General features: G+C 39.9%; 1 protein-coding gene across 3 annotated transcripts in view; it reads left to right on the plus strand.

Annotated features, from left to right (window-relative positions):
* Positions 1-448: 448 nt before the first annotated feature.
* COL15A1 (collagen type XV alpha 1 chain) overlaps positions 449-12,100 on the plus strand; it is a 302,706-nt gene continuing 291,054 nt past the window's right edge. For all 3 annotated transcript variants that reach the window (XR_014689437.1, XM_084508908.1, XM_084508909.1), the window contains exons 1-2: positions 449-616; positions 754-836. Coding sequence is in view for 2 of the 3 variants with exons in the window: in XM_084508908.1 (XP_084365034.1) it covers positions 606-616; positions 754-836 (94 nt within the window). In the remaining variant the exon portion in view is untranslated. The remainder of the gene's footprint in view (positions 617-753; positions 837-12,100) is intronic.

The raw sequence follows: 12,100 nt of genomic DNA on the forward strand, positions 1-12,100 counted from the left end.
TAATAAACTACTTATATTCAGAAATTTAAGACTAATGGAATGCAGAGGTCAAGAACATGTTTTGCTTTGCTGTCTTTTATCCAGCAGTGTTAAAAATATGCAGCATTGGTCACACATCCACATTAAAGTATCCAGACAAAATTAACGGCACTTTCAGCAGCATTTCATGTAGACCATCTGCATGAACAGTGTCATACCTGTGGGAGAAGGGGTGGTGTTACTTCCTTTATCTATGCATTTTCTAAAATCAGAGAAAAAGCTATGCTGCTATCTGTCAGGGTAAACAGTAGTTTAAGGCAGGACCAGAGAATTACACCATTGGGATGATGTACAGCATCAAGGGCTGTCCACCAATAAATAAAGAAGGAACTTTTAGGCTGTGGACTGACAGGAAAATCTATGTGGAGTCAGATTTCAGAGCTGGAGCACTGAATTGCAGTGAGTCACACAGAGAGCCTGAGAGCTGCCTTTGTTCCACTTGTGTCTGAACGTTGGAGGAGAAACAGCAGGCTCCAGTTTTCATTAACTTCTTATTTTCAGAAGCATAAAACTCATGTTCACTGAACTTCTTCCCCACTTTTCATCGTCCAACTGACTTTCAAAAAATGCTGTCATGGTAAGAACTCTCACTTCTAAAAATCATTATTATCATTATTACCCTTGTGCTTCTGTATTTTACTCTTTTTTCTTATCGTTCCCCCCGACGTTTTCTTTTTTTTTTTTTTTTTTTTTTTTTTGGCACACCTGCTCCAGGCATGCCTGGTGGACCTGGGACTTGGTTCTTCTTCTCTTAGGCTTGTCAATCCATGCTGGTTCAGCAGCTGAGATCATAGAAGGTAAGACTTCTCCAAATCACATCTATGAATTGAGAGTAAGGGTTAATTTTAAGATAAGCTTTCTCAATATAGAAAGACTCTACATTTCAGCTTTTCATTTTCTCTGCTGCTTTTTGTTCTTCATGTCATATAGGGAAGCTGCTGCAGGTTAAGAGCTTAAATTGCCATTCATTCTGGAAAAGAGAAAATAAATACATTGGTCTGCATCTGTAAGGTAGCCTTTCATGACAGCTCTCTCAATATTGCTTCAGAGTGTAATAATCATCAGAAAGCACTTCAAAGTGGATAATAGTGGATATTTTTGGATGTATCGGGTGAGGAAAAGGTAGCAGAAAGTAACTAGGATCGAGGTGTATGTCATTCTGGAGATAACGGGAATGTGCCAGGCACAGTGTGAGTGCAAAGACAGAAATGTAATGCTTGTTAAGGTGCACAGAGATTTCTCCTGATAAGTGTCTACACAAATTGTGATTTTCAGATCTCTTGAATTAAATATTTGGTTTTATCAGCCTAGCCATTGTTGCTTTTCAGTCTTTCTGTAATTGCAGATCACATATTTTTTTCTTGTAACAGAGCAACTCTAGAAAACATAGCCTTAAATTTCAGTTTGAGAGAGATCACTGGTTTAAAAGTCTGTGTGCAATTTTGCAAAGGTGAAAAATCTTCATATATTATTCTTCCACTATAGGCAATTCTTATATCAAAAACACTTTATTGACTACATTCAGAGAGAAATAGGCTGTGAATTTGTTATGTAAATAACCACTAGACAACTATATGGTGGTAGCATTAGAACTAATTGAAGGGAAATAGATATTGTTCATGAAGAATTCAATAGCACTCAGATTGTGTGTTTTTTGTTGTTGTTGTTGTTGTTATTTGTTTGTTTGTTTGTTTTTTGTTTTATCTGACACTGCCACAGAATAGATGGTATGTTTAAGAGCCAAAGCTCCAGCTAGTTATCTCAGTAAATAAATGCTGCAAGTGCATATGGGAAATATGTACTCTTGTATTACAGATAGGGTAAGAAGCTGTAACAAGCTATTAGAAAGAGGAAAACCTTAATGTATGACTGAATGGTGCCAGAAATACAATATATTGCATAAACTATGGAGATAAATATGTTGTATCACATGATATGTTTTCCTTGAGCTGATGAATGATAGTACAGTGCGTGAAGTCTGGACTCGAGAGAACTGATGCTTATTTTTTTCCTGATGCTTGGTTTAAATGCTCTCATCTCCTGAAATCAGGTGTTGAGTGCTAGAAATACAAATAAAACCTTTCTTTCTGGTGCTGCAACTATATGAAAGATATAAATACTCCTTGTCACTACCAAATAGTCAAGAGGTATATACTTCACAACTTATACTCTAACCACTGCAGAAATAACATCTATTTCTTTTCCCATAGTTCAATTTAGTGATAAAGTGCACAGAAATAAATTCAGTAAAGATTAAAATGTTTGGAGGTACAGGGAGAGAAAACAAACTTCTGGTCTTCCAGCTTTTTGCTGTTAAACTTGTGCTTTATTCAATATTAATTTTTGTCACTGTCTCCTTTAAGGTTGCTGCTTTCCAGGATTCTCCAGCCCACTGAATATTGCTGTGCTGCATTTTTGTTGGCTGACCTCTTCTATCTCTCTCTCTAATGAATCGATGGCTGAAAGGACAGCTGTTTAACTTATTAAAATTAAGATAGATATCTTCCATGAAATTTGTAGATAAAGCTATGTGTTGTGACAGAATGAAAAAAAAAATTAAATATGCATAATTTTAAAATTCTGTTGTATGTTCTGCAAATTGATGCAACTTGGTAATTATTTCATGGAAATTCTCAAAAAATACTTGGATCTTGCTGAGTGAAAACAAAGAGGAGTTCTGAAATCTCATTAGTTCCCATGAGTTAGCATTCTGAATTTTGACTAACTTTGTTGGAAGATTTTAGTCCCTTTTCTTGCAGCTAGCATTGTATATCTCTCTCTTTTTCTTCTTTTTCACCCAGGTATAGTGTCATTTGAGCTACAGAGAGGTTTTGCAGTTTTTCTCATGTGTTCGTGAAAACTGTGCAAGTGTAGTACCCCATTCTTCTTTTGTTTGTGTATGAGGCTTAAAGATACGTTGGTGACTCAATGAATAGTCTCACCATTTCTCCTTTGTTCAAAATGACAATTAAGCATGTATCTATCTGTGCATAAAAAAGTAGTCTGCCTTAATCTATCTGGTATCACTGTGTGGTGCAAGTACTTAGCCTTTAATTATACCTGTCAATGTATCTTGATTTACCTTGTTTACCCATGTCTGCTTTCTGTACATTGCTTTGGACCTTCAGACACGAATTAAGCTAGTGAATAGCAGGTGCTCAGAATACAGTTCTGAACATAGAATCACAGAATGGCTAGGGTTGGAAGGGACCTCTGAAGATCATCTAGTCCAACCTCCATGCCAAGTAGGATCACCTAGAGCACATTGTGCAGGATGACATCCAAATGGATTTTGAATATCTCCAGAGAAGGAGACTCCACAGCCTGTCGATTTTGAATATCTCCAGAGAAGGAGACTCCACAGCCTGTCTGGGAAAACTGTTACAGTACTCTGTCACCCTCACAGTAAAGAAGTGCCCTCTCATATTCAGGTGGAACTTCCTGTGCTTCAGTTTGTTCCCATTGCCTCTTGTCCTGTTGCTGGGCACAACTGAAAAGAGACCATCTCCATCCTCTCGGCACCCTCCCCTCAGATATCTATACACATTGATGAGGTCTCCCCTCAGTCTTCTCTTCTCCAAGCTAAACAGGCCCAGTTCTCTCAGCCTGTCCTTGTCAGGCTGAGAGAACCTTGTCAGGTGCTCCTGTCCTCTCATCATCTTCGTAGCCCTCATCAGAACTTGCTCCAGCAATTCTATGTCCCTCTTGTACTGGGGAGCCCAGAACTGGACACAATACTCCAGGTGTGGCCTCACCAGGGCTGAGTAGAGGGGAAGGATCACCTCCCTTGACCTGCTGGCAACACACTCCTGAATGCAGCCCAGGATACCGTTGGCCTTCTTGGCCACAAAGGCACATTGCAGACTCGTGGTTAGCCTGCTGTCCACCAGGATGCCCAGGTCTCTCTCTGCAGAGCTGCTCTCCAGCAGGTCAGCCCCCAGACTGTACTGGTGCTTCACATGTTAGATTGTGAACAGAACTAAAGTTATAAAATCTGAATTCTAACCCTGCTGAAGTTTGAATGATAGGGTCCTCCCCATGACTTGCTCTAGGCTCTTGCAGTATTCATATTTACTCTTCCAGGCTGTCTGTGAAGATATCAGTGCTGCTCAGTTCTTTTCATTCGAATCAGTGCAAGCCTTTTTTTGTAAAATAAATAAGACAAATTGCTTAAAGGTATGCATTTCTACAGTTTGTATTATATTTATTGTCTCTAAAAGAAGCTTTACAAATTTCTAACTGACAACTTTTGGTTTTATTTTTAGCCAAGCTGAATTACACTTTGTTGCCTTAAATAATATGCTTAACAATAGTTTACATAAAGTAAATATTTGTCTCTTTCCTTGGCTCTCTGTACATGGAATGGCTGTCATTAAGCTGTTGACATAAACTTTGCACTTTTGAACTGCTGAGTTTAATGGAGGAACACTGAATTATTGACTTCCATTGGCTGTTAATCAACTGGGATGATTCATACAAGCAGCTGGCTTGCATTTCTTTCCAGGATGAACTGACACAATGAGTGTAAATTAGTATGTATATAGTTAAAGTACGTGTATGTATTTAAAAGCTTGTTTCTATCAAGTAATTACTCTATGTGCTTTGCATTGCATTACATGTGTAAAATCACACTGACTTATGCAGTGACAGTGTATTCTTTTCTAAGAAGGAGCACGGTTACTGTAATTCTGTTCTGTATGGAGCACACTGTTTTGTAAAGATAATTTAGTTGACACTACACTCTTGTTCCTGACTAAGCATTTGGGCATCATTGCACTTGAATTTAAACTGAAGAAGACACTGAATATTTTTCAGAGACATCTACAGGCTGTTAATATCTGTTGTGCATGTTCTTAATGCAGAGCTGAAGTTGATTTCATAGTCATTAAAAAACCTTTCCATGCAGAACATAGCTAATATACTGTAGAAAATCAGTTTGCTCATCTGGGTCATCTCTATGACCAGTAGAGCAAATTTGATTTAGTAAATTTGTTCCATTTTGTCACTTTTCTAAACGGATTAGTTCTCAGTACAATACCTTCTACATGTTAATTCTCCAGGACAATAAACTCTATGTTTGCGAAGCTATTCTACCAGGCAGCAGAAGATATTTTGGTCTTTCTTGAGGCCTCTGAAGGGAAAACTAGCTGGTGGGGATATAGTGTTGTAATGGCTATCTTCATTTCCTCTCTGGAGGCATCCTGGTAACACAGGAAGACTGCAGTAAGCAGTTGTTTCCATGATCTAAATAGAATCTAACATTTCATTTGCCAATAAATGGTGTTTGAAAGACTTCTTCTGCTGAGAAAGTACTGCTTCTACGACTTGCTAACAAGCATCACTTCAATTAAAGATCTTTTAACTAAAATTTGTTTCTTATACACTAAGGACAATGCCCAATCCTGATGATCTTGTGTTGTGTATTTGCCTCTTCCTGCTCTACTTGGGAGGAGATAGGTTTGTTTCAAATCTTTGGGTTGGAGGGCAAGACAATACAAGTTTTCCAGGGTTTCAACAAGGTTAAACTTTTACTGATAATTTCCAGAGGAGTTATTAGAGGTTTGGCAAAAGCACATACGTTCCAAATAAAGAAATAGAGATGGAGAGAGAGAGAGAGAGAGAGAGAGAGAGATCACCACCCGTGGATCCTGCATTGACTTGTCCTCTTCAGGTTCTCAGGTGGTGGGTACACACACAGATGCTCTAGCATCGTGATTTTTAAAGCTTAGTCCTTGTCTCTTTGGGCATTTTTTGGAGTCCTACGCAGCCCTTTCCCGGACATGAATGTTTCATATTAGGGGATGTTTGAGAAATGAGTCTAGGATAGTTCTTGGTGTCCATAGTGGCCTTCTACCCCATCGCCCCTCCTGATAACCACTAATCTGGGCTAAAATTCATTTCAGTTTATCCCTGTGATACTGCTCTCTTCTGAATGCTTGGTCCTGTTCAATATCTCTGGGGTGGATGGGGGAGACCTTAAATCTTTCTGTCATGATAGATGCAAGTTCTACCAGTGAAATCCAAGGCTTTGCTTCCATCTGCATGGACATGAAAAGCAAACTTCAGTGTGCAGATAGCATGTAATATCTTCCTGATGCTACTCCTCCAGATCTTATCCCTCTTTGTTTGATGGATCCTCAAAAAGTGTCAGGAAAAGGACAAAAAATGTTGCTAGTTTACCAGATATCTATTGGTCTAGTCCAATGGGGAATGCTGTTTCCTGACAGGTAAACTTATAACATCCTGGCAAAGGAAAAAAAGAAAAAGGGAAGAGAAAAGAGAAGAGAAGAGAAGAGAAGAGAAGAGAAGAGAAGAGAAGAGAAGAGAAGAGAAGAGAAGAGAAGAGAAGAGAAGAGAAGAGAAGAGAAGAGAAGAGAAGAGAAGAGAAGAGAAGAGAAGAGAAGAGAAGAGAAGAGAAATGTAGAAACTTTACAAATTTGAGTTAGATGGTAAGAGGTGGAAAGCCAGAGAGGGGTTTGCACAAGCTTACATTTTTCCTCTATCTTCTATCTGTCCTAGAATGCTGTCTTGCCTATTATCCTATCATCTTCATGAAGTAAAGGAGAAAACATGGATAAGTCTTCCCATCATGAGCTTCCTGAAGGGTTAGTAAGGGGGCCAGAATAGTTGTCATAGTAAGCATCATGGTAATAAAAATGGATTCCATTATCAAACTCTAAAAAATGAAGAGGTAGTAAGGATCAGCAGTTTGGGAATGCCAGGAGAAAGGCAATGTAACCATGTTTCCTGCCTGAATGTAAAGCTGTAGAGTTAGTGCTGGTTTGGGTAAAAGTATAACAGTTCCTTAGGTTAAAAATTTTGGGACCCTCTTCTGCTTTTCATGTTGTCATTCTAACTTTGGTTTTCAGGCATCATAAGACATTTCATATCTAGTATTTTAATGTCCTTGGCAGAATTTTCAGGAGGACCTCTAGTTTGTGAGCTTTCCCAGTCATGTGTGGGATCAAGGATGAGGGGGAGAAAAAAGTCTTTATCCTGGATGAACATGAGATTTGGGTTAGGTATATTGTATCTGAATTCAGACTACCTGATAAGCTTGTGTTTGGATCTTTGCTTTGGTAGAATGTTAGTTGGCACTGTCGCGTTAAAGGGTGTAGCCGATTAACTGTTATGGGTCCGGTCAGATTCAGGGTACTGAACTATCACAATCACAGTTTCACCAATAACGGATTAACCTTTAGGGGTCTGGTCGGATTCAGAGCACTGAATTACCACGGTCACAAATTCACCAATAACGTATACCACCCTTACTCTAGTCATGTTTAATGAGAACTATCACAACTAGGAACAATGCAATCAAGTGCAATTTATTACAGCAACAGGTACACAGGCTCTTTGGATTGCCGGCAATAGTTACTGTCTGCAAAAGCAAGCTAGCATGCATGAAATCACATGTGACACAGGTGCACAGCCTGGAAATTAATGAGTTAAAAGGCAAAAACACTCTACAGAGATTTCTAAGTTTCCGTGGAGACACACCGTATAACCAAGCATTCAAAACTCACTCAAAGGTGTCCCAATGGGGGGGAAGAGAGGCTCAGCCTGTCAACTGATCCCAGGAGTCATGATGTCCTCGGGATGGTGTATTCCCTGGGGATGGTCCTAACGATGGTATCTTCCCTAACTTCCCCTCTCTCTTAGGCCAATTTATATATTTTTTTATCTTTTAGGTGGAGCTTGAGTGACTCTAGTCAAGCATATCTTAGTTATGATTGGTGAAAAGTTTTCCCATCTCTGTTTAAAGTAATAGGCTCCGAGAAATTCAGAGCTCATGCTCAGCGAGGGGTGGTCGCACCTTGGAGGCAGGTAGCTTTTGGGATGGAGTGTGTTTTGGTATTATAATGATCCTAGTTACTTTGGGCAATTGCACCACAAGCACAAGCTTGAAAAGATGCATAGACACAAGGACTTAACTTGCCAACAGAGTTAAAAGCTGTATTCCCTTTAACTAGTATCCATATATGTGCTCCCAAGATTCACTTAATTAAGATAAATTCAAAGGGTAATATGAGTTCTTTTTGTCCCCTTGAGACTATTCCTTTATTTCCTCTGTATACTAAGTTACTTATTGCACTATTCATGCCTGGGATATTCAAAGGGTTCCAGAAAACATACTTCTTATTGCAACATGTATTTTCCAAGTCAAGTGCTTGCTTTGAAGTTTGCCTATTCCTTTGGCTGTGATTTCTTCCTCTTTCCTTTTCTGTGAGATGTGGATTGATTTTTTTGTTTGTTTTTGTTTTTGAAGTGGTATTTCACATTTGACCAAATTCATGCCTGTTCAAGCAGTGTGCCTTTGCTAGAAAGACACTGAATTGTACTATTTGGTAAAATCTGACTGGTTTGTTTTAGACGTCATTAATGTTATTATTTAAGAGAGGGTGTCTATTTGTCTATTTCTAGCTCACCAAACAATCTAGTCTCGTTTGGCCAACACACACAGTTGCCACAAGTTTAGAAACAAAAGTTAGTCATTGATTTTGTCTGTGGTGGATTCTATCCGCACAAATAATCTTATTCTTTTTAGTGCTTTGTATGTCTCATTGGTCAGATTAGGCATATGACTAATACAGCAGGCAGTGCGTTTTGCATTTTGCTTTCCCATATTTGTACTACAGTCATACAGAGCATGTTCCATCACACATAAAGCTGCTCTATATGGGATATAGATTCTGTTTTGCTCTGTTTATATCAGTATCTTTTGATCTACTATGGACCTAGTATGTACCACAGGTGCATAGAGAGATGCTTAGCTAACAATAAATAAATAAATAAAAGTTAGGAAAAAAACATACTCCAGAGATCTATGGAGGTTTAAGTAGATTTTAATTCTTGAGGAAAATAGCCATATATTTACTTCATTTCCATAAGTCACAACTCATGTTTTATTATAGGAAAAAAGTTGAGAAAAATAATGCATGTGAGCAGTTATGTTCTTCAAAAAACAACACATACACAGAACTTTATATTTGAGTAGGTGAAAGCTGTAGTGCTCTCCACCCCACCCTGAAGTATTTTTGTATTTTTTCTGTCTGTTCTGGAAACACTTACAGAATGATGCAGAGAGTATTACAGGACAAACAAGTCCATGTGAGATCTCTGTGGCCTGATGGTGTATTGGGATTTCATGGCAAGATTTTGGTAGTGGGTTGGGAGTGGGGAGCAGGGAGGAAATGCTGCAGGGGTGGCCCCTGTGAAAAGACACCATGGTCTCATTGGATAGAGCCAGTTTCTGCTGGCTCCAAAAGGGGCCCACCATGGGCCAAAGCTGAGACAAAGGGCAACACTTGTTGCACCTCAAAGATAACATATTTAATAAAGGCTGGAAAAAGCCATGCAGCAGCTGTGAGAGATAATAAAATTGTGAGATAAACAACTCTGCAAACATCAAGGTCAGTAAGGAAAGAGGAGGTGCTCCAGGCCCCAGAGCAGAGGTTCCTCTGCAGCCCATAGAGAGGACTGTGGCAATGATGGTTGTCTCCCGATGGATGCAGCCGATGGTGTACCACATCAAAGCAGATATTCACACTGCAACCCATGGAGGGCACCATGACACAACAGGTGGATATGTCCTGAAGAAAGCTGAAGCCTGTGGAGAGGAGCCCACGCTGGAGCAGGTTGTCTGTGAAACTGACAGGCAGAAACTGTGGCCCATGGGAGACCCACACTGGAGCAGTCTGTTTCTGAAGAACTGCATCCCATGGAAAAGACCTATGCCAGAGCAGTTTTTGAAGAACTGCAGCCCAAAGGAAGAGCCCACATTGTTGTAGTTCATGAAGAGCTGCATCCATGAAAGAGAATGTCTTAATTAAGATTAATCTGTTTTGCCCATAATGATAATTTGTGAGTGATCTTCCTGTACTTACCTCAAACCACAAGTTTTTTAGCATATACATGTATTCTCCCCCATGTTGTCCTGATGAGAGGTTTGAGAGAGCAGGTTGGTGAACACCTATCGCCCAGCCAGGATCAACCCACCACAGTTGGTCATATGCATGATGGTCTCAACTTAGACTGTTTAATGGAGAAGTATTCTTTGAACAAAAAATTCTTGTTTCTTTTTTCATGAGGGCCATGAAGTGACTGGGCTTCAGGCAAGTGGATGCAGTGCTCCTGTCAGTGCAATATGAAGTGATTTTCTATATGAGGTTAACTACTTGGAAAAAAAAAAAAAAAAAAAAAGGCATTCATTTTGTCTAGAGATATGTGAAAAATGTAATCTCTAGTAGGTCTTTTTCTAAAATGCAGAAAGTCACAGACACTGCAGAAAGTAAACGAGAGTGCAGATAGGATTCTTCCAAAGAATGAGTAAAATGGGTAAACTCTAATTTTAATGTATGTGTTTTAATGAGTGTGTTTTAATTTGTGGATGAGGAATGTGAAACAACAGGTGTATTATTCATGTTAGCATCTGGAAGAAAGCCTTGGAAAAAGCAACAGGCAGGGCTGAATATTCAAAGAACTGCAGTTTTAAACAAATACCTGTCTTACGGTCCAAATAGAGAAGAACCAAGGTCTGAATCAAGTTTTTTAGGGGTTCTGAGAAGAATCAGAATTTTCTGGAGACACTCAAGCATGTTCAGTTCCAAACAGTCAATGGCCAGAAGTCTCAAGCTGGAAATGGGGGCAGGAAGAAACTAAATAAAGTTTAGCAAGAGCAAGTATAGAGTCCTGCACCTAGGAAGGAACAACCACATGTATCAGTACAGGCTAAGGGATTACCCTTTGGAGAAGAGCTCTGTGGAGAAGGACCTGGCGGTCCTGGTGGATGACAGGTTGACCATGAGCCAGCAGTGTGCCCTGGTGGCCAAGAAGGTCAAGGGGATCCTGGCGTGCATTAAAAGGAGTGTGACCAGCAGGCCAAGGGAGGTGATCCTCCCCCTCTACTCTGCCCTGGTCAGGCCTTACCTGGAGTACTGTGTCCAGTTCTGGGCTCCCCAGTAAAAAAAAGACAGGGAGCTCCTGGAAAGAGTCCAGAGGAGGGTAACAAAGATGATACAGGGCCTGGAGCATCTTCCCTATGAGGAACGGCTGAGAGACCTCGGTCTGTTCAGCCTTGAGAAAAGAAGACTGAGAGGGGATCTTATTAATGTTTACAAATATCTTAAGTGTGGGAGACAGAGGGATTTGGCCAACCTCTTTTCAGTGGTTTGTGGGGACAGGGCCGCAAAAGGGGCAATGGCCACAGCATAGAGCACAGGAAGTTCCGTACCAATATGTGAAATAGCTTCTTCTTGGTGAGGGTGACAGAGCACTGGAACAGGCTGCCCAGGGAGGTTGTGAAGTCTCCTTCTCTGGAGATATTCAAGGCCCATCTGGACAACTACCTGGGCAACCTGCTGTAGGGAACCTGCTTTGGCAGGGGGGTTGGACCCAATGATCTCCTGAGGACCCTTCCAACCCCTTTATTTCTGTGATTCTGTGATTCTATGATTCTGTGAAATGGTGATTCAGTGATGAGATTTGAAGCTGTACCATTAGTTATTGTCTTTGGCTTAATCTTCAGTATATAAGGTAGAATATCAATAAGAAGGGATTCCAGTCAATTCAGTCTATGCCTGGGAATCTCCAGGATCTTATGACTCCTGTTCTATCTCCCCTACTGCCACTGAATCCACTTTTTGTTGTGTTTAGTTCCTAAAACAGTAACTTAAAACTGCTCAGTTAATATTAGCTTCCAGTCCTGGAAGCTAATATTCATGACATATCTTTCTCTGAACTCTAAAATCATTATGTTCCATACATAGTCAAGATGCCTGACTCTACTTCTTTGGAAAGCTAAATATAGCTTCTGAATTTCTATGTACTTTTTTGGTGGTCAGTGACTAGAAGGGCATATTATATGGTCATTTCTCATAGGATTTTATATCCAATTCCCCTTTTAACAAGAGATATACATTACCTAGCTCATGAGTAAAGAACCCACCTAGAAATAATTTCAATTTTTACTGCCTGCTAATGAGTAAGTTAATGTCTCTTGTGAGAAAAGGATATTGTTTCAAGATATGCTTCAAAGTTTCCTACAAGCACTACCTATGTT

The sequence above is a fragment of the Aythya ferina genome (assembly GCF_964211825.1).
Source record: "Aythya ferina genome assembly, chromosome: 2".
NCBI lineage: Eukaryota > Metazoa > Chordata > Aves > Anseriformes > Anatidae > Aythya > Aythya ferina.